Source organism: Hibiscus syriacus, unplaced genomic scaffold, assembly GCF_006381635.1.
Source record: "Hibiscus syriacus cultivar Baekdansim isolate YM2019G1 unplaced genomic scaffold, ASM638163v2 tig00111504_pilon, whole genome shotgun sequence".
Taxonomy (NCBI): domain Eukaryota; kingdom Viridiplantae; phylum Streptophyta; class Magnoliopsida; order Malvales; family Malvaceae; genus Hibiscus; species Hibiscus syriacus.
In genome coordinates, this window is record NW_024063107.1 from 503,622 (window position 1) to 527,453 (window position 23,832).

Consider the following 23,832-nt stretch of genomic DNA (forward strand, 5'->3'; position numbering starts at 1 on the left):
GCGTAGAACTTTAATCTCATTTTATCTATGTTGTAGATGTTGTCCTCAGAAGAGGATTATTTGAATTTATGCAATTTTGTGTCGACAATTTTGTTGTTGCCCTTTGGTCTTCAAAGATGAGGTTAGAACATGTTTGAGGCAATTGAATTACTGTAGTCAAAATCGTTAATATACATTTGAATGTTAACATTCAAACTTGATTACAATCTCAGGCATAACGTCGACCGTGTACTTGAGAAACTACCTGTATTTTCCGAGCATTTTCTATTCATGTGGGTAAGATGAATGTCATTACAGTTTGCTGACTTTTCGTTGTCTATGATTCCTACATATTTATGTTCGACTGTTTGTGAACAGGATCAAAAAAAATGCAAAACATACGATTCTGTTACCTACTGTAAGATCTCAATGATGTTTGGAACGCGTGTCCAGATTTTAACGAGCTAAATACACTTTTGGTCGATGATTCAGCGGAAAAAATGATTTATAATCCGGTAAGTTGCATTTATGCAATATGTTTTTCCAGTTGAACAGGTGTTCAGACATTGATTATTTTAACAACTTATGTGTTTATATAGAAACAATTACATATGTCCACATACCTTTGACGCTGCTTCCCATTCGAACGACAAAGCTCTAGGTATGACACAAATTATTCATGCTTATGCGAATTTAATTTATTGTTAGTAAAATTGCACCTCATTAGTTTGATAATTGAAATTATTTATGTATGTCCTCAGAAAAAGGCGGAAACATACGAGAGTATTTGGAAAATTTGTTGAAGGCCTCTAATGTTCCGGACTTCGTTAGAAACAGCCCTTTTTCATCGGATTAATTTTGTTTGTCGGTACATTATTTGAACATTCTTGTGTATTTATATTTTGGTGTGATTATATTGTGTGTATATTTCATTAATTATTCCATATTTGCTTCTATGTGTACATACATTTGAGTGTCTATACTTTTTTAATATATGTAAAGTATCTATCCTTTTTATAAAGTGTCTATACTTTTTTCACTGTGGAAAACATTAATTTAAGGTTATCTTTTGAGTGAGTTTTAAGATATTAATTTAGTAATTATAGGCGTCTAATGATTAATTTTTTACGTTACGGTATATATTATTATTAAATTAAAAATTCTTAATATTTTTTATAAAATATCAAAACAATCAACTAATTTTTGTGCAAATGAAATTATTAAATTAATATTGTAGGTGGAAAACATGAAACATACTTAAAAAATATTGAAACATAAATTACATATCTTTAAAAAAGTATCGATCCTTTTTATAAAAAGTATGGACATTTTCAACATATTATAATAAAATAGGTAAATTTGCAATATAACCGGTATAAATATATCGGTCTTATGCGCGAATAGGTCTACAACTTATATCGACACTTTTTAATATTGTGTCGGTACTTTATGTCCATATTGGAAGAAAAATGTGTCGATACGATTTAAAAAAGTGTCGACATTTTACACATCGGAACCCATAATTATAATGTAATAGATAATTTTGTAATATAACCGGTATAATATACCGATTTATGAGCGAATAGGTCTACAACCTATATCGACACTTTATAATATTGTGTCGGTACTTTATGTCCAGATTGGAATAAAAATGTGTCGATACCATTTAAAAAAGTGTCGGTAATTTGAAGTAACGCGGTTTTTCTTCCTTCATTCAAATATTTATATGTACATACAATAGGAGTCATGTTGATACTTACGATATATTATATGGAGATCGTTGTCATTCCATTCCGTCTTCGAAAAAATCAGTTGATGTAGGCTGTGTGCTTGTACTCAAACTAAGCTTGACTTGAGGACATGTTAGTTTGTTATGCCCCTCACCGTTGCAGTACCCACATCGCCTAATTTTCTTCTCGACCTTGTTCTTCGGCACTTCTTTTCGCTTGCGTTGTTTTCGTTGAGGGTCACGAACATTGTTTACTACAATGCTCTGGTTGACTGAATGATTCAAACCAAACGAGTTTTCTAATTCTTCTATTAGTTTTTTCATCTCATCTCTTGCGGTTTTGAAAGACTCGTCTGTCTTTGATGCAATGTAGCATAACCTACTTGACGTTGAACGTAGAGCAGCGAACCTTGCCATTTGCATCACTTCTGGAGACACATTCAAATCAACATAGATGGGTGCAGAAGCCTTCGCATCATTAGTCCACCTACTTTGAATCAAAGTCCCGGGCAAATATGTGTAGTCCAATTGCTTCAAAATGTGAAGTTGATGGCGACACGGAAGTCCAACGGTCTCGAATTTTTTGCAGGAGCAAATTAGAGTTTTCGTACGAGAATCAAAACTAATTTCAAATTTCCTATTTTTTTCTGCGTACTTTGACAAATATAATGTTGACATTCATCTGATAAGGACTTAATCTCTGCCTCAATCCGGTACAATGTCTCCCGTATAAGTTCATCTTGGAACACACGAAAAGATTCGCGGGTAAAAATCGCAGCGGCATGACTTTCAAGGTCGACCAGTTTTGTGATCTGAAAGAGCTTCATATGGGAACTTAAGTAATCCGCTTTCAACTCGTTCATACGCATTCTACTAATTCCATCTTCAATTGCACGAACAACATCTAAATATGTCTTCTTGTGTTTCAGTGCAATAGCTAGTGAAACATTCATAGACTCGCACCTTTGTGTTGAGCGAATATTGGCAAGAAATGACCGGTTAGATATGCTTGTGCCCATAAGTGTCGTGTATTTCCCTTCTCAATCACCCATGGATGCTTTTGGACGTTGAATTCTGAAACAATCGAACGCCATTGAATATCAAATTCCTTGGTTGTCCACCAGGAAGCCATGCATTTTGAGAATGCTGTTGTAAACTTTGGGTCACCAATGTTAGCTTGTGCATTGCGAGAAAGATGCCAAGAACATAATCTGTGCTTAGCATAAGGGATAACAGATTTGATAGCCCTCTGCATTGCCCTATCCCCATCGGTTACAACAGAAATAGGTGATTTATTCATCATGGCTTCTAAAAAATTCTGTAGCACCCACTCGAAAGATTGAGACGTTTCGTCAGCGATTATGGCAGTGGCAAACACAATTGTGTTATGGTGATGATTGACACCAACAATAGGCATAATTGGTCGACCATACAAATTATCTTTGTACGTTGTGTCGAACGCAATTACATCACCGAAGCATGTGTAATCCGATCTCGATGTAGAATCCGACCAAATAAGATTATACAATGCCCCCGATTCGTCTACCGAGTATGTCATAAAAAACTCGGGATCATCATGTTTCTTATAATCAAAGTAGGCAATAAGCGCATTCACATCCCCATCGACGATTTCCTTTGTTTTACCTCTTTGAAGTGCATTGTAGAGGTCTTTATGTGTAAATCCAACATTATGATAGCCCCCTGCCTGCTGCGTTAAATAGTTCATTACTTGTGACGTGCCAACACCGACCTCTTTCAATGTTGTTGCCTCATCGATATCAACCTTACTTACAGCTCTATTAGAACGCATAAATGGTGTCATAGCAGATGTGCACAATGCATGATTATGTTTCTGATCAGACTTACTTATAACCCACTGATCGTTTGTATTTGTTGCTGTAACTACGACTCTAGCCTTACATCTTGTTCTTGTGACTGGCGTATGAGCACGTTGACGATCAACAGTATTGACTTTTGATACTCGAAACCCTTCTTTGGAACAACAAAATTCTTGTGTCTTCACATTCCCTTCCACGTCAAGCCGTGTTGTTCCCTTACGTGCACTAAACTCATGTTCCCGTGCGAATCCATTGTAAAAGTGCCAAGCTTGATCACGTGAACAGAAGAGCTGACCAACCAATCTGTCAGATTCATCAACATTATGTACTTCATGGCATTCCTCGGTTGGCTTAACATTGTCTACATCAGTATTATCCATGGCAAAAATTTTGTTGTGCAAGTTCAGTGCTCCAGGAGTTGATGGATATGTAAACAAAGGTTCATTTTGAACATGTTTCTGTCGTGCTGCTTTCAATAGGATGTGGCATTGGTAGTGGTAGTTAAAGGGTGGGTACAACATTAAATTCGCAGTACATATTTAGGTATGTACAATAACTACAAGTATATTATCATTAAATTTAGGTATGTACAATAACTACATATTTAGGTATGTACAATAACTACATATTTAGGTATATACATCTTTTGAGTGAGTTTTAAGATATTAATTTAGTAATTATAGGCGTCTAATGATTTATTTTTTACGTTACGGTATATATTATTATTAAATTAAAAATTCTAAATAATTTTATAAAATATCAAAACAATCAACTAATTTTTTGTGCAAATGAAATTATTAAATCAATATTGTAGGTGGAAAACATGAAACACTGTTAAAAAAATTGAAACATAAATTACATAACTTTTAAAAAAAGTATCGATCCTTTTTATAAAAAGTATGGACACTTTCAATATAATAGGTAAACATATGATGTAATAGGTAGCCCTTATATAATGTAATAGATATCGTTTATATAATGTAATAGGTAGTGGTTATATTGTAAAGTGTCTATCCTTTTTATAAAAGTGTCCATACTTTTTTCACTGTGAAAAACATTAATTTAAGGTTATCTTTTGAGTGAGTTTTAAGATATTAATTTAGTAATTATAGGCGTATAATGATTTATTTTTTACGTTACGATATATATTATTATTAAATTAAAAATTCTAAATATTATTTTATAAAATATCAAAACAATCAAATAATTTTTTGTGCAAATGAAATTATTAAATCAAATAATTCAAATTGAAAATTAAACAACAAATCAATTAAACATTGTTGTGGGTACATTAATTGAACATTGTTATGGGTACATTATTTGGAAAAATAATGTTCCGGACTTTGTTAGAAATAACTCTTTTTCATTGGATTAATTTCGTTGAGATGGGTTATGTATAACAAAACAATCTATCTCGCATGTGAGTACTTTATTCCAACCATGTGACAAGTGTGACAACTCCATCAACTCACAACTCAGCTTTGAACTCAATCAATATTGTCTTTTAGCTTGATGGTTCATAAAGCATGTTACTTGAACAGTATGAATCAATTATGCAATTTTCATGTTCAATTTAACACTGCATTTCAAATTCATTTCATATGTAATTGGAGTTTGAATTTAAATTTCAATTTGAGTTTGAATTTCAATATATATTTCGGCTCCACTATAATATTAGCCCAAGCCAATATGCATGTTATCATTGATTATTCCTAATTTCTATTGTTTTTTTTCCAACGTATAAACGCGAAGGAAATCCCGACCATTTTATTTTTTGGTCAACTTTAAAGCGTCAGAAACGTTTCGGGCGTATGATCTGGGTGGTATACAAGAAATGTAACAAATAGCAACTAAAATCATAAGTTGAGTACCACCCAAATCATAAGTCTGAAATACTTCCGATGCTCATCAAAATCCAAAGCTCATATGGTGCCAAGCAAAAGGAAATCAAAATCCAAATCTCATATGATGCCAAGCAAAAGGAAATCAAAATCTACAACTTGAGTTTGAACATTGATATGATATGTTCAGTTGTTATCATGTTGGGATTTCTCGTTTTTGATTGCTTGGATAGTTGTTCTCTTGCTTCTTCAAGTGTTCTTAAGGTTATCCTTTGAGTGAGTTTTAAGATATTAATTTAGTAATTATAGGCGTCTAATGATTTATTTCTTACGTTACGATATATTATTATTAAATTAAAAATTCTAAATATTATTTTATAAAATATAAAAACAATCAAATAATTTTTGTGCAAATGAAATTATTAAATTAATATTGTAGGTGGAAACATGAAACACTGTTAAAAAAATTGAAACATAAATTACATAACTTTTAAAAAAGTATCGATCCTTTTTATAAAAAGTATGGACACTTTCAATATAATAGGTAAACATATGATGTAATAGGTAGCCCTTATATAATGTAATAGGTATCGTTTATATAATGTAATAGGTAGTGGTTATATTGTAAAGTGTCTATCCTTTTTATAAAAGTGTCCATACTTTTTTCACTGTGGAAAACATTAATTTAAGGTTATCTTTTGAGTGAGTTTTAAGATATTAATTTAGTAATTATATGCGTCTAATGATTTATTTTTTACGTTACGATATATATTATTATTAAATTAAAAAATCTAAATATTATTTTATAAAATATCAAAACAATCAAATAATTTTTTGTGCAAATGAAATTATTAAATTAATATTGTAGGTGGAAAACATGAAACACTGTTAAAGTATCGATCCTTTTTATAAAAAGTATGGACACTTTCAATATAATATAATGTAATAGGTAAATTTGCAATGCTATCGGTATAAATATACCGGTTTACTTATAAAATAGGTAAATATAAGCGCTACCTATTACATTATATAAGCGCTACCTAGTATGTTATTGTACTTTATAATATTTCCGGTTAAATAATATAACATAACCGGTCTAAATTTTAACCGGTCACTTGTTTAACCGGTCACGCCGTATATTAGCCGTTTTTTAGGCGCCGCACCGCAGAACTACCCATTGTTTAGGGTTCGAACCCTCCTCCTCGAATTGTTAACCTATTATTCTAACTTGATTTGAAAACCCAACCCAATTAATAGTTAATCTAATTTCATCACATCAATTCGAATATAAAATAACTTAAATTTAATATAAACACAATTCTTTTTATCACTCTAGGTAGGGGTCGCAACTTCATCCGACAGGTTTTGATTCGATCTGATTAGATCGAGTTTGGGTCGAGGCGGGGTGGGATAGATCTTTTAAGGGGTTAAATCGGATCGGATTCGGGTGAATGATGAAAAAAATTTCGACCCGAATTGAACCAAGGATAATAACGTAATTTTCTCAAAAATTTTATTATTTTTCAATTAGATCTTTAATTTCTACCGATGAGGGCCCGGTCGGATTTATACTCTAAAAAATCAGGTTAGTTCGGAGTCGGGTGGATGATATATATTTTTCGGGTCATGTCGAACATAGGATATAAAAATTTTGGGTTGGGTCATATTCGGGTGGAGGGTGCATATTTTCGGGTCGGGGTGACCAAAAACCCGACCCTAATCCGACCCATTGCTACCCCTAATCTAGGGTGATTACAAATAGTAATGTATATTATAACGATTCAACCATTTAATAATAAAAGCTCAAAAACAATATATAATATCAAAAATCATCTTTAATCATAAAATCATATGTTCGAACTGAATCTAGTTATTGTGTTTAAAAATAATATTAATCCAAAATACGTAATTTTAACCTAAGTCACATGAAAATGATAGTAATTTGTATATATTAAACACTCGAGAGGTGTGGTTAAATAGTCTTGAATTAGTTGTAATTACATGTAATTAGACAGATGATGGGAGGTGCTTATAACAAAATAATTTGTTTTTATTTATGTATATTATTATTTTTTAATAGAATGAGCTAGCATTATTAAAAAAATGCATAATTTAGACTTTTTCCTATAACATTAAAACTAATCATTTAGATCTTATAAGAATTATATATGGAAAATGTTAAAAACTTAACCAAAAGATTCGAACAAAAATAGATACGAATAAATATGATTACATTGCTAAACAAACCACAAAAGAAAATTAAGATGTTGAAAGACCACCGAGAACAGCAAATAAAAAATGAGTCGTGAAAAACTATCTACAAATGCAAAATTGTGCTTCCAAATTCAATTTGAAGGTCTATAGGAGAGAAGATCAACAAGATTTCAAAATAAATTTCATCTTTATCAGTTGTGGCGTCGTCAAATCTAACCCTGAAAAAAAAATGAATAAACGTGCCACAAAGTCATAGATAAATGTACTACAAAGGCATACATAAACGTGTCATTAAGGTAGAGAGATAATCGTGTCATAAAGGTATAATTATTCTTATTAAAAACTAACAAAACAAAAATAGAGAACCGACGGTCGGTAGTCAGTATCAAAATCGATGTTAGCGCCAATTAAACAAAATCAAAGAAAAAAATATTTGATCTGATTTATAAGAAACGACACAAATTTAAGACAAAAAAAAAAGGAATGGGAGAGGGAGAGCGGCTAATATTCTTCTACTGTCATATTAACGAAGGTACGTTACATCAGATATATTTTTTAAACAAATCTTACGTTAACGAGATATTAAATTTCAAATACTTAAATATATTCTTTTAACTTATATGTGTTGGTTGATTGGAGAAAAAAATTATACACATAAATTGTCATTGCTACTCATATGTATCACATTTACTTCTTTTTTTTTGTTGATAAAATCACATATAAGTCAAATTAAATTAAAAAAATACACTCGAGTTTAACTACTAAAAGTAAATAAATTTTAAATTTATATTTATTTACAAAATAGATATAAATACTATTAAATATCATCCACTAAATTTAAGCTCAATTAACTTGATCTTCATCCAATTTTTAAGATATTATGGATTTTGAATGTAAAATATCATATAAAACCATATATGTCAAATTCTTCATATTTAATTACAATTTAGACTAAAGCATAAAAGTCGAAACACCAGTTTATATAAAATCTCCCCAAAAGCTCATTTGAACCCAAAGTAGTATGTATCATATAAAAGTTGTCACAATCATCAATAAGAAGATTACAACTCGCATGATATAGACCACGAAAAATATAAGGGTAAACCACAATGAGAAACATACTTGCCCCATTAGCATGCATATAATGTAGCAACCAGACCCCTTCAATATCTCTTATAATGTATTCTACGCTGTTGAAAGCTAAATTCACATGGGGTGTGTAATGCATAGCTAAAAAAACGCCAGTCATTATCTGAATGACTAAACAAAGATCAGTTAACAAACCGAACCCCTAACAATAATTAAGATTGTTCGGGGTTGGATAATCTATCAAATAATGATTAAGTGTAAAGGATATATGTTGTTTCAGAAGAGAGAATTGTTGGTTCCTTATAGTCATTTTTCTTTCATATTGTGACAACTCTTGTTCTCCACTTTTTTAGCGTTCTGGGCCCCTACAATATATATGTATTATAAAAATATAGCCATAATATATATAATATACAATACAATACCCTTTATTTCTTTTATTTTCGAAAGATGAAATGGAGGGGTATATAGCGAAAGAAGCGTTGAAGGGGTCATCTTGGGTTACTGAAGAGTCTTTACCTAGTATGAGTCATCTCATCCCACGATCTCCCTTGATTGAGGACAAAACCTAGCCTACTAAGCAGAATTAGAATGGCAACTGCAGTATCTTCAGAAGACTGAATAACTGTAACACCACAACCCGTATCCAACTCGGATAAGAGTCCGAGATGTCACATTGACATTTCAAAACCTTTATTCTTGCAAAATAACATAACATTTGAACTCTTTTTAAGAAAATACGATAATATATTGTTGAATCATGTTTGTTATAACCAATTTAAGAAAATATATATTTTATGAACAGTAAAATATTGTATGAATTGTGAACAATACCGTATGAACAGTACCATGAATAGTGAAACAAATTTGAATATCAATTGTGTATCGATGCATTGCTACATTACTGCTACAGTAACTTCGGCAAAATACGTATAAATTCATAAAAATCCGAATTTTCATTCGTATAAAAAATCCATTTACATATGCACATTTAAAACATTACAAAACTCTATCATATGATTTTACAAACCGATTAGAATACATCAGATTTAAACAGTTACTTACATGCCAACCACTATCCTTATTACAAAATACACACTATACATTTTTTTCTGATCTGATCTTTGGAAAGGAGAACTGACCTGTCTTGCATAACTTTTATCAATCTTCCTCTTCTCAGAACCTACGTGTAAAACAATTACACGTTAAGTCGTTGACTTAATGAGGCATGAAAACATATTATATTACTCTACTCATATTAATGCATAAACAATTAATATTATCATATAATATAAAAGCATATACCATTTACAATACTTATCAGTACTCATATTGTTATCACTAATTCCTTTATATCATGTAAGCATATATTGAACCTTTATATACTCACCACCGGGCAACCATATCATTTTACAACAGAGCACACATAGAATCATATCAAGTTATTTATTGTCTTTAAAGATCATGTATTAGCCCATGTATACTTTTGAGAAATTAAGGTATGTGAGTACATTGAGGTTGTGTACCACTATGCTGTCACCACAGCTCGTATAAATGTCCTGAAGTACCTATCCAAAGGTCATAAAGAACCTCGACAACTGTCCATAGGTCCTTAAAAACCTAGGTAAACTGTTCATATGTTCCTTAGAACATAGGTATACTGTCCATATGTCCCGAAAGACATAGGTAATTATGTCCATATGTTCCGTAAAACATAGGTATACTGTTCATATGTCCCGAAAGACATAGGTAATTCTTCGACTCTTGGCATGCCAACTATATCAGTAGCTCTCATATTACATAACATGGGCATTATCATTTATAACATTTCATATCACTTGTTATTTCTCTTCTGTCGCATACCACATGTATGTGTAAGCATATATTTCATATTACATGTAATCACGTAAATCATTTCATATGGCTTATATCATTTCTCATTTGTTCATGTACGTATGTCATTTCTTGTTCACATATGTTCATATATATACATCATATAGCACGTAGAATGACATCTAAACTTATACATGTACTCATATGCATACTTTCATATAGTCCATATATCACTTCCATATAACTTCTCTCACAATTTTACATAATCACTTATATAACATTAAATATATATTATTTTCATGTATTTACTTTCACATAACTCATCACATAGGCATGTATTCTCATATTTTATTCTCATATATTCACATATGCATATCATTTCATTATTCTTATTATTATTCTTATCACATAGTTATTTTATTTCTCTTGTTCTCATGTAAGCACATATATCATTTCTTGTTTACTTATATTCACATATTCATATCACTTATTCATATCATCTCTCTTTTAATCCCATATTTCTCATTTTCTATCACATATCACATGTGCATATAATCACGTAGTTTACTTTCATGTAATTCATGTCACTTATGTTCACATAGCTTGTATCACTTTGCACGATTTCACATAAACATATATATAAATCACATAGCACCTATAAACTCATATATTTCATAGTTCTTTCACGTAGCTCACTATCATATTTTCATATCATATATCTTATAATAGATTCTTATATCATCTCTTATTTCCTTTCTACCTATTTACAATCACACTATCATATACTCATACAAATCATGTCACACCTACAATAACATAAGTATAATTTAAATTGCTCTCACCTTAGCCTTGCTTTGATTTAATCCTAATTCTTTGATTGTTCCGGAACTTGTTTAGGCTCAAAATCTACATAAACATAATTTTCGAAATAATTATCAAAAGCCTAAACCTTATAACTTGGTATTAATAATTCAGGCTAATTTAATGAACCAAATTCCATTTTTCCTTTAGGGGTGTACCGATGCACTATAGGTGCATCGGTACACAAAATAGCTTCAAAATTTCTATGCATCGATGCTTACCTGTGCATCGATACACACTGAATAATTTCTGGAAATTTACCCTTGATGCATCGGTACATGTTGAATGTGTATCGATGCACACTAGTCCAAAATTTCCATTTATGCACGTAAATTACTTTCTTCTAATTTAATTGTGCCATATTTTAACCCCTTTCATATCCTTAACTCACATACACATGCTTAAACTCATTTATATCCTATTATCTCATCTTTAATCTCAAAATTTCATCTTTCATATGGAAATCAATAATCATATCAAATTTTCAAGATACTCTAAATTCAATTCTATCACTTCATATCTCTTAATTAAGTTGATGACAAGTCAAATTTAGTTTCAAATTCTACTTATCAACTCCTTTCCAAAAATTCACTTAAAACCCCATTTTCTTTAATCTTTCATAACTTCTTCATCTTTTGATTTCAAGATAACTTCTTCATCTTTTGATTTTAAGACAACTTAAGCTTTCCTTAAGCTTAGTTATCATCTAATGATCAAAACCCAACCATAAAATCAACAAATAATTAACTAACAAATGAACTCACCTTTGCCTTAGAGCCTCACGTTGGAGAAAAGAAGAAGATGAAGAAGATAAGTTTAGAAACTTATCTCTTCAAACATGCATCACATGGGTATTATAATACCCACTAATTATTATTTAATTATTTTCCTTGTTAAATGACTCATTTGCCGTTTGACTCCTTTAATATTTACTAACAACTTTCAGGAAATATCTCCACATAAATCATTGAATTATTCAACTATTATACTTTTATCCCCCAATTTCTAAAATTTTACAATTTAATCACTAACACGTAGTTTGGGATGTTACAAATCTCCCCTCCTTTTAAGAAAATTCATCCTCGAATTTTCACTGCATATCTTAATAAAAACATATCTTCTAATGTTCTCATATTGCTTCCCTTACTTAATCTTTCTTGTCATCATCAAAAAACTTACTTTTCAATCTTTTAGCTTTACTCAACCATATGAATCTTCATTTCCTTCACTATATCACATTCATATGATCAACACATTTTTCATCACTTAATCTTGTTAGCCAACGCCAACTCTTTCTTCTAGAGTACAAACCCTTATCATATCCACACTCTTGTTTATACACAATATTATCCCTTTGTTTAAAATTTATAACTCTGATTTCATTCATCGTATAAACGTATCACTGATGCACTTATTCTCGAACTATTCTACAAACAATATCCATGTCATTTGATCTTTTAACGTTCTTATGGTAGCATTTGTCTACCATATTATAGCTTGCCCACGTAGTAACGAAAGTACTCAATTTAATTTCTCCACTTAAGAGAAATGAAACCTTCTAACATTAGCTTCATATCATTTAACTAAAGGTCTGTAACAACAGAACCTTCCTCAATTTCACCCTTGAACTCGGGTGTTCTTAACTCTTTTAACTATTTCGATACATTCATTCTATGAGTTATAGAATTATAAAATTGAAAACATAACAACATATTATTCCATATCATAAAATATTCTCTAATCTTATACAGGCACTCCCTGAGGTTTTCGCTATTCTCCCTGCCTTGCCAGGGCAGGTGAATTGCTATTACCTTCAGTCTATCGCCTTGTATTTCACTTTGGAAACTTTTATATATTCATGTGCTCATATCATTTCTTCTATCACATATCATATGTGCATATGATCATCCAATTCATATTATATAACATATGTTCACATATCATATATCATATCATATAAATATATATATCATAAATCATTCTCATGTATTCACTTATCTTATATAATATAACAATTTAACTCTATTAACAAGACAACACATTCCTTACCATATCAGATCAGAAAATTTTCTACTTTGTGTTGGCATGTATACTTTTTAAAACACTTTTGACTTCGTTTTTAGCCTAGAATCGGCTAAACCGTAGCTCTAATACCATTAATTGTAACACACCAACCTGTATCCGACCTGAATATAAGTCTGAGATGTCACATTGACATTTTAAAACCTTTATTCTTGCAAAATAATATAACATTTGAACTCTTTTTAAGAAAATACGATAATATATTGTTGAATCATGTTTGTTATAACCAATTTAAGAAAATATACGTTTTTATGAACAGTAAAATATAGTATGAACAGTGGACAATACCGTATAAACAGTACTGTGAACAGTGAAAAATTTCGAATATCAATTGTGTATCGATGCACTGCTACATTACTACTACAATAACTTTGGCAAAATACGTATAAATTCATAAAAATCCGAGTTTTCATTCGTATAAAAATTCCATTTACATATACACATTTAAAACATTACAAAACTCTATCATATGATTTTACAAACTGATTAGAATATATCGGATTTAAACCGTTACTTACATGCCAACAACTATCCTTATTACAAAATACACACTATACATTTCTTTTATGATCTGATCTTTGGAAAGGATAATTGACCTGTCTTGCATAACTTTTATCAATCTTCCTCTTCTCAGAACCTACGTGTAAAACAATTACACGTTAAGTCGTTGACTTAATGAGGCATGAAAACATATGATATTACTATACTCATATTAATGCATAAACAATTAATATTATCGTATCATATAAAAGCATATACCATTTACAATACTTATCAGTACTCATATTGTTATCACTAATTCATTTATATCATGTAAGCATATATTGAACCTTTCTATACTCACTATCGGGCATCCATATCATTTTACAACAGAGCACACATAGTATCATATCAAGTTATTTATTATCTTTAAAGATAATGTATTAGCCCATGTATACTTTTGAGAACTTAAGGTTTGTGAGTACATTGAGGTTGTGCACCACTATGATGTCACCACAACTCGTATAAATGTCCTGAAGGACCTATCCAGAGGTCATAAAGAACCTCGGCAACTGTCCATAGGTCCCGAAGAACATAGGTAAATTATTCATATGTTCCTTAGAACATAAGTATACTGTCCATATGTCCCGAAAGACATAGGTAATTCTGTCCATATATTCCGTAGAACATAGGTATATTGTTCATATGTCCCGAAAGACATAGATAATTCTTCGACTCTTGGCATGCCAACTATACCAGTAGCTCTCATATTACATAACATGGGCATTATCATTTATAACATTTCATATCACTTGTTATTTCTCTTCTGTCACATACCACATGTATGTGTAAGCATATATTTCATATTACATGTAATCACGTAAATCATTTCATATGGCTTATATCATTTCTCATTTGTTCATGTACATATGTCATTTCTTGTTCACATATGTTCATATATATACATCACATAGCACGTAGAATGATATCTAAACTTATACATGTACTCATATACATACTTTCATATAGTCCATTTATCACTTCCATATAACTTCTCTCACAATTTTACTTAATCACTTATATAACATTAAATATATATTATTTTCATGTATTTACTTTCACATAACTCATCACATTGGTATGTATTCTCATATTTTATTCTCATATATTCACATATGCATATCATTTCATTATTCTTGATTATTATTCTTATCACATAGTTATTTTATTTCTCTTGTTCTCATGTAAGCACATATATCATGTCTTATTTACTTATATTCACATATTCATGTCACTTATTCATATAATCTCTCTTTTAATCCTATATTTCTCCTTTTCTATCACATATCACATGTGCATATAATCACGTAGTTTACTTTCATGTAATTCATGTCACTTATGTTCACATAGCTTGTATCACTTTGCATGGTTTCACATAAACATATATATAAATCACATAGCACCTATAAACTCATATATTTAATAGTTTTTTATCGTAGCTCACTATCATATTTTCATATCATATATCTTATAATAGATTCTTATATCATCTCTTGTTTCCTTTCTACCTATTCACAATCACACTATCATATACTCATACAAATCATGTCACACCTACAATAACATAAGTACAATTTAAATTGCACTCACCTTAGCCTTGCTTTGATTTAATCCTAATTCTTTGATTGTTCTGGAACTTGTTTAGGCTCAAAATCTACATAAACATAATTTCCGAGACAATTATCAAAAGCCTAAACCTTATAACTTGGTATTAATAATTTAGGCTAATTTAATGAACCAAATTTCATTTTTCCTTTAGGGGTGTATCGATGCACTATAGGTGCATCGGTACACAAAATAGCTTCGAAATTTCCATGCATCGATGCCTACCTGTGTGCATCGATACACACTGAATAATTTCTGGAAATTTACCCTTGATGCATCGGTACATGTTGAATGTGTACCGATGCACACTAGTCCGAAATTCTCATTTATGAACGTAAATTACTTCATTCTAATTTAATTGTGCTATATTTTAACCCCTTTCATATCCTTAACTCACATACACATGCTTAAACTCATTTATATCAATTTATTTTATCTTTAATCTCAAAATTTCATCTTTCATATGGAAATCAATAATCATACCAAATTTTCAAGATACTCTAAATTCAATTTTATCACTTCATATCTCTTAATTAAGTTGATGACAAGTCAAATTTAGTTTCAATTTTTTACTTATCAACTATTTTTCAAGAATTCACTTAAAACCCCATTTTCTTTAATCTTTCATAACTTCTTCATCTTTTGATTTTAAGACAACTTAAGCTTTCCTTAAGCTTAGTTGTCATCTAATGATCAAAACTCAACCATAAAATCAACAAATAATTAACTAACAAAGGAACTCACCTTTGCCTTGGAGCCTCACGTTGGAGAAAAGAAGAAGATGAAGAAGATAAGTTTAGAAACTTATCTCTTCAAACATGCATCACATGGGTATTATAATACCCACTAATTATTATTTAATTATTTTCCTTGTTAAATAACTCATTTGCCCTTTGACTCTCTTTATATATACTAACAATTTTCAAGAAATATCTACACATAAATCATTGAATTATTCAACTATTATACTTTTATCCCCCAATTTCTGAAATTTTACAATTTAATCACTAATCCGTAGTTTGGGATATTACAAGAACAACGTCAGGTGGAGATAGCGACAGTCCCTTATTAATCAATTTGAGCTTCCGCCTAATTTATTCGTTATTATTATTTTTATTTTTTTATGTCTTTTTATTATCTGAGTATTTAGTAACGCCATAAATCCCAATTTCGGTAGAGTATGTTGACAAAAAAAATTATCATTTAACTTTTTCTATATCTTTTCAAAGTTTTAAATCACCACGAAGAGTGATATCTAATTATTGTGTTATATAGATCCATTGATTTGTCTTATTGTGTTCTTGTTGGATTTGACATTCTACAATTTTAATATTTGGAAATTGAATTTTAGTTTATATAACTGAGATTACCCAGATTCATTTTATCTCTAAATGTATACTCTTTCATTTTCCTCTGAACTTGTATTGTTATTATTTGTTATAAGAAGTTATAAATAATTTATTATTCTTGAAATACAACATGAGTCATTAAAAGATGACAAATAGAACAATGGGTTAAAGACGCGTGAAGAATAAACATGGGGAAGATAAATAACAATGGGGCTGGAAAGAAAACCTACTAAAGATAAATAAACTAAAATGTTATCCCTAAATTAATTTGAATTTACAAAAAGACATATAATCAGTATTTTTTCTACAGTGAAGGGGTCAAAATAAAAATTAAATCATTTTACTAACAGGCTATAACATCAAACTAACAACGTTCAACATCCAAAGCGACCAAAACTTAATAAACTTATAACATAAGTAAGAAAAACTTATGTTTTTTTTTTAAAATTTAGTGAGCAAAAGTATACAAATATGAAAGTAAAGTGACCAAAACTTAATCCATGTATTATATACATGAAAATGATATAATTTTAGTTTTATATACTTACTATGCCACGTGAGCAAACCATTAAAAGTTTAACGACTGTTTACTTCCAGTGACCACATCTGAATTAAAACGAAACGAAGGTGACCAAATTTTATGGTTTCTGAATTCAGTGAGGAAAAATTTATAAAACTCAAACGAAAGTTACCATTTATGTACTTTACCCTTTAAGTTACACCTTAAACCGTTGTCTCAACTAGGTATAGGGGTGTTCAATCGGTCGGTTTAGATAACTGACCGAACCAAACTTTCAAAATTTCATTAACCGATTTTTTTTTGAAAATAATTAATCGAACCGAACAAAGTTCAGTTAATCGACCGTTAACCGAATTAACTGAAATTTTAAATAATACATATTTTATATTAATATTTAATATTTTTCGGCTAGTTCGATTAAGTCAGTTAATTTGATCAATTATTTCAGTTAAAATCGAAATTTAAACACTCCCAAAGTTATTAATATATAAATAATAAATTTAAAAATTTCGACGATTTGGTTAATTAATCGATTTCGAATTGAATTAACCAATAATTAAACTTTAAAAAATCATTAACCGTTAATTAACTGATTAATTAAAAAAATTCGATTAACCCAAATTTTGAAGACCCCTAACCGGTGCACACCCAACCCGGATAAAATGGATAGATGATAGAATATGAGAGGGGGAAAAAATCTACCGCCTTAAACCAATTCAAATTCTTTCAAAAGGATTTCACTTAACACTCTTTCTCTGACCGGAGTCTGAAGAATGGATCCACCGCCGATTACTCTAGTGATGGTCCAGGGTCCACGACAAGGCGAAACCAACATATACCAACCCGGGTCCGCCATCCGGATCGGGCGGGTGGTGCGTGGCAACAACCTTCCGATCAAAGACGCCGGCGTTTCTTCTAAGCACCTTACAATCGAATCCGGATCTGGTAAATGGATCCTTCGAGATCTCGGATCCTCTAACGGCACGACTCTTAATTCCGATTTACTCCCTGCCGATACTCCATTTGATCTCAAAGACGGCGATACGGTGAAGCTGGGAGAGACTACGTCGATCTTGATCAGAATCGAAGGCGGAAGAGGTGGTGCAGAGGAGGTAGCGGTGGCAGCGGAGAGACGGAGGAGGAATCCGTCGAGGAGAGGTAAGGTTTTGAAGAACGAAACATATGATTTTAATAAAGAATTAGAGAATTTAGAAGTAGAAAAGAAAGAAAACTTTAGGGTTACTAGGAGTAGGAAGAATGCGGATTCCCTGAAATGCAGGTTAGATGTTCCGAAGGCTACTGAAAATCAGGAAGAAGCCGTGGCAAAACGAGGGAAAGGCCGCCCTCGGGGGAGGAAAAAGAACGATCAGGAAGGAAAATTAGGGGAAAAAGAAACAATTTTGATAGAAGTAGATGAGGCGAATAAGGAGGAATCGCTGATTCCAGTGCAAAACCAAGAAATTCAAGTAAGAAAAGACGAAGGGTATAAGGTGGAGGAGCTGAATCCATTGCAAAACCAAGAAATTCAAGTAAGTAAAGGTGAAGGGTATAAGGTGGAGAAGCTGAATCCATTGCAAAACCAAGAAATTCAAGTAAGTAAAGATGAAGGGTATAAGGTGGAGAAGCTGAATCCATTGCAAAACCAAGAAATTCAAAGTAAAGATGAAGTGGATAAGGTCGAGGAGCTGAATCCATTGCAAAACGAAGGAATTCAAGTAAGAAAAGATGAAGAGAAGGTAGAGTGTTCTAAAACAGAGGTTAAGGAGAGCTGTGATGAAAGGGTAGAGATGGATTTGAAGAAGATCACATTGAGGGATTGGTTCGATTACCTGGAGGGTCATTTGCCGAAGCAGATAACCGAGGCTACGGAGGAGATGATTGAAGGCATGAGGAGGAAAGCTGAGAGGGTTCAGGAGTACATGGTAGAGCAGAAGAAGGGTAAAGCTGCTGTGGGTTAGGCTTAGAGGTAGCTATCAAACACTTTGAGTTGTAGTAATCAGTGTCTAAATTACAATGTGCTTAATTGTTTTCTGGTGACGTTTGAATCATGTTGCTGATAAGTATTTTTGGCATGATCTCTAATGTTTATGCTTCTGCTGCTTGGATTTCCAAAAGTCAGAAACTTTAAGATGATTCTGAAAGACCTGTGCTTTTGTATCCCGGGAGCAGAGTCATAAAAATCTTCCTGGTGGTATTGTTGGATATTGGTTTATTGAGTAACTTTGATAGATTAAGGGAGTTTTAGAGTACGTGTAATCAAGGGCACAAGGTGCATTTTAGGCCTTAGAATCCTTGTAATTGTATTGCCTTGGACACAAAAGGGTAAAGAAAGTGTTTACCTGCATGAAGGGGCATTAAGTATTTGTGTATTTTTGTATTAGTGTTGATGAATATGTATGTTCAAGTTAAGGTATATCATACTGATAATAAGCTTTAAAGAATGATTTTGTTTTACTTTTAAATAGTTATTTACATTTTAATTTGGTCCTAAATTGTATTATCAAGATCCATCACTGTCCAAATCCAAGTAAAATTAAGGATGAATATTTGCTTGAATATGTTGGATTTTGACCTAACCCAACCTTATACATGGTCATTAAAAAAAACTCAGATTCGAGTTAGATTTGAATTAAAAATGAAAAATATTTGATTTGGTAGACTAAAAAATAGTATAATTTTCCTTTATATATTTAAACATAAATATTATAATATTTTCATATTAATATTTTTTTTTCAATTAAGTTCCTGAACAAAATTTATACTCCCTCTATTGTTGACTTTTTTTATCAATTTTTTTTAACGTTGACTTATTATTATTTATAAAAATATGAGAAAATATAATTTAAAAATCTTAGATCAAGTATTTTTTAAACATGGTATATTATAAAATTTAAGTATTTAAAATATGTAAAATAATTATGATCAAAGTTTAAAAATTTTGATTTTTTAGAAAATCATGTTCGATTTTAAGTGAGACAATTTTCCTAAATTCAAATCAAATAAGATAATGTATTGAGAAGTGTTATACTCGAATCAAGTTCGATTTGATAAAAAAATCTGATCCGACCCATATTCATCCATGAATAAATTATTACCTTTGCTACAAATCTAACCAAATTTGAACTAAACCATGTTAAAGGCCCAGTCCAACTGAAAGTTTACACTTAATTTAGGGTTTCAGCCTTTATATATAAACAACTTATCATTCTTCCTTTTTCTCTAGTTTCACCTCCTCCAATCAAACCCTAAAACTTACTGCTTCAGAAATCGATCTTTTCGGCCATGGTAAGTCAGTTGCCTCCGCGCCCTTCTTCTTTCTATTTTTTTCTTCGTTGATCGTACCATGCGCAAATGTGTTTATTCTGATAGGCGGATGTGGAGACGGAGGTTGCGGCGGCCGGAGTGCCCAAAAAGAGAACATTCAAGAAGTTCAGCTTCAGGGGTGTTGATTTGGATGCTCTCCTCGATATGTCCACCGATGAGCTAGTCAAGCTCTTCCCTGCTCGTGCTCGTAGAAGGTAATAACGAAACGAAAAAAACAGATTCATTTTTCCTAACGATTTTTTTCTTATTTTTTCTGAAATATGAAATGGGTTTTTTCATTTTGTTGTTTTTTTGTGTGGAATTGTAGGTTCCAGAGAGGTCTCAAGAGAAAGCCCATGGCTTTGATTAAGAAACTCCGCAAGGCGGTAATTTGATCTAATCTTCACTCTTTCGTTTCCAGTTTTCATCACATATGTCTTTAGATATAGTAATTGAAGTTAAGGCTAGTGTTTATGCTTGTTGCAATCATTGATTATGTTTTGAATTATGTGCTGAATTCCACACGCCTTTTACTTTTTTTCTTAGTTTGTTGTCCGTTCAATTTCCGACTCTCGGATTCACTGTCGGTTGGTTAAGTGTAATTGTCCGATATTAGTGTTTTTCAGGTCCTTAAGCTGTTTTTTTAGTATGAAGATCATCTGTTCTTTTTTTTTTTTGCTGAATTTTCATTGTAAATCCTGCTTTTGAGAATATCATCGAACTCATTGGCGTGGGATTGTACTATTTACCATTATAATCGCAATCTTTGCTCTGATGTCTTTAACCAGAAAAGGGAGGCTCCACCGGGTGAGAAGCCAGAGCCAGTGAGAACCCATCTCCGAAACATGATCATTGTACCCGAAATGATCGGTAGCATCATCGGCGTGTACAACGGTAAGACATTCAACCAGGTTGAAATAAAGCCTGAAATGATTAGTCATTACCTTGCCGAGTTCTCTATTTCATACAAGCCTGTTAAGCACGGTAGACCCGGTATCGGTGCCACTCACTCTTCGAGGTTCATTCCTCTGAAGTGAAGACCTTTCCTCCAGCTTGGATCCTCTGTATGTGGTAACTATGAAAATTTGTTTTGTTGCACTTTTGGTAATGAAAATTTTATACCCTTGTGGTTGCTCTTTTAGATAAATGAGACTTTGGTGCTTTGGACGTTTAATATTCTAGTTTGTTGTCAATGTTCTGTTTGGTAATTTGATTGCCATTTATTTCATATATCTATAGCTGTTTATAATTGCTGGTATCCCGACTAATCTGGATCACATAATGTCGAGGCATAACGTGGATTGATTCTCTCAACTCAGTTTGTTTCATTTACAATGTTTGGATTTGAATTTGTTGATTGTTCGTCTAGTTGCAGACTTTGATGAGATGAATCTAACTCGATTTTAGGTCAATAATGGAATTCAAAGCTTGCTGCAAATGCCATCTTTTACCATTAATACAAGTTTGGAACACATTGAAATCACATTTTACTGTCCCATTGTAACATAGCATTTACATCCTTTTATGGTCACATTCGAGCATAATAAAGATGTTTAAGTAATATTGTCTCTTATTTTATTTCAACTATTGTCATCCCATCCAAGTTGCCCCAGGCTTCCTCCTAGCCTCTTGCATTGCTCTATTTACTGCATTTTCCATATCTGCAGCTCTCATCTATAAAAAAAATGGATGAAATAATCAATTAAATTTCAGGGTAAAGTACACAAATAATCCATTGGTTATAGGATAATGTTTTATTGAGTCCTTTGATTATTAGAAATTATAAAATGATCTATTGACTACATGAAATTGTTTTGTTGAATCTCTCGTCTATTAAAAGTTATAAAATGGTTGTCTGACTGTATTTTTTTGTTAAAATTTTGACGGCAATATGAGACGTACATGAATTTACTAACTAACATATGATAAAATATGATCTTATAATTTCAATTGATTATCATATCTCAATTATCATGTTAAAGTTTAACTCAGACGATCGTTAAATTTTTAACGAAATGAGAGATTATTTTTTAATTTTTAATAATCGAGAGATTCAACAAAGTAATTCTATGTTGTCAAGAGATTGTTTTGTAATTTTTAATAATCAATGGATTTAATAAAATATTACTCTATAGTCTAGGATCATTTATGTACTTTATCCTAGTTTTATTAAATATATTGACCGTTGATGTTAATACAGCATATATTTACATATACATTAAAAATAACAGGACGAACCTCGGTTGCAGTATCTAAAACAGCAAGGAATTCTTGATTTGTAAAGTTCGATCGGATCATTCTGGGTTTAGAATCCAATGTCTTCAAGCATTTCAAAGCCTCTATCAGAGAATCAATCCCATAGGTTGGATCATCTATCCTCACTCTGATCTTGTTTCCTTCATTCTTTGCCTGCAATTCTTTGTTCTTCCTCTCCAAATCCTTCACCAATTCCAGCTCTTGAACTCTCATGCTTGCCATCTGAACTATCGATTTCTTATCATTCTGCCATGAAAAAATACCAAGAAAACGCTCAAAAACACACAACTCTTTTGAATGCCGTCGAAAACCCAACATTCATTCAACATTCTGTCGGTTTTTCGACTACGTAAAAGATCGATACCTTGTACCTTTGTGCCAGGAGGGAGCATAGAATACAAGGCAAAGTAGCAATTTTTCTCCTTCTCTCTTCTCAGTCTCTCATTCAACTTGTGCTTCAGATTCCTCCGTTTATCATCGGCTGCGGTCGTTGAAACCCGAACGTTCACCCTCAAGAACGCGATCATTCTCCTGTTCATGTTCCCAGCATTGTTGCAACCTGCAGTCTCCACTCTGGGTGTCATTGAATATGGCTGAAAGGCACTTAGGCTAACTGGTGGAAGTGTTTGATACCATGAGATTTCATTTTCACCATGTAATAGTAGCTTCATCAACTGATCCATGGCTTGATTTTTCTTTACTGGGAATTCTGCAGAGTTGGGTTTGAAAAATGTTCATATAGGAAAGATCCAACCTTGAGTCCATGATTACTTTGATTTGGTTTGAAAATTGT

At 31.7% G+C, this 23,832-nt stretch overlaps 3 protein-coding genes across 4 annotated transcripts; 2 read left to right on the plus strand and 1 right to left on the minus strand.

Moving 5' to 3' along the window:
- Positions 1–18,223: 18,223 nt before the first annotated feature.
- LOC120164071 (FHA domain-containing protein At4g14490-like) lies at positions 18,224–19,863 on the plus strand. Of its 2 annotated transcripts, XM_039173836.1 has the most exons (2): positions 18,224–19,019; positions 19,143–19,863. In XM_039173836.1, exons 1-2 carry the CDS (start codon positions 18,254–18,256, stop codon positions 19,436–19,438), a joined length of 1,062 nt encoding a protein of 353 aa, XP_039029767.1. In that variant the 5' UTR covers positions 18,224–18,253; the 3' UTR covers positions 19,439–19,863. The 2 variants fall into 2 exon arrangements, with proteins under 2 accessions (XP_039029767.1, XP_039029766.1); XM_039173835.1 differs by having other exon boundaries at positions 18,224–19,863.
- An 820-nt stretch (positions 19,864–20,683) lies between these two features.
- Positions 20,684–21,957, plus strand: LOC120164042 (40S ribosomal protein S15-4-like). The gene is made up of 4 exons (XM_039173809.1): positions 20,684–20,765; positions 20,850–20,998; positions 21,112–21,169; positions 21,572–21,957. The coding sequence occupies exons 1-4, from the start codon at positions 20,763–20,765 to the stop codon at positions 21,818–21,820; spliced, it is 459 nt and encodes a 152-aa protein (XP_039029740.1). The 5' UTR covers positions 20,684–20,762; the 3' UTR covers positions 21,821–21,957.
- A 416-nt stretch (positions 21,958–22,373) lies between these two features.
- On the minus strand, positions 22,374–23,722 carry LOC120164003 (transcription factor bHLH92-like). Its single transcript, XM_039173778.1, has 3 exons — positions 23,411–23,722; positions 23,022–23,285; positions 22,374–22,457 (listed from the first exon to the last, which is right to left on the minus strand). The coding sequence occupies exons 1-3, from the start codon at positions 23,720–23,722 to the stop codon at positions 22,374–22,376; spliced, it is 660 nt and encodes a 219-aa protein (XP_039029709.1).
- Positions 23,723–23,832: the final 110 nt, after the last annotated feature.

Bases quoted from the DNA above. Each gene is read 5' to 3' on its own strand.
- LOC120164042 (XM_039173809.1), top strand. The intron at 20,999-21,111 runs GTAATAACGAAA...GTGGAATTGTAG, and splicing joins CCTGCTCGTGCTCGTAGAAG to GTTCCAGAGAGGTCTCAAGA. The intron at 21,170-21,571 runs GTAATTTGATCT...GTCTTTAACCAG, and splicing joins TTAAGAAACTCCGCAAGGCG to AAAAGGGAGGCTCCACCGGG.
- LOC120164003 (XM_039173778.1), bottom strand. From the start codon at position 23,722: ATGGATCAGTTGATGAAGCTACTATTACATGGTGAAAATGAAATCTCA. The intron at 23,286-23,410 runs GTACAAGGTATC...TTTTCATGGCAG, and splicing joins TGCTCCCTCCTGGCACAAAG to AATGATAAGAAATCGATAGT. The intron at 22,458-23,021 runs GTTCGTCCTGTT...TTTTTTTTATAG, and splicing joins TTTTAGATACTGCAACCGAG to ATGAGAGCTGCAGATATGGA.
- LOC120164071 (XM_039173835.1), top strand. From the start codon at position 18,254: ATGGATCCACCGCCGATTACTCTAGTGATGGTCCAGGGTCCACGACAA.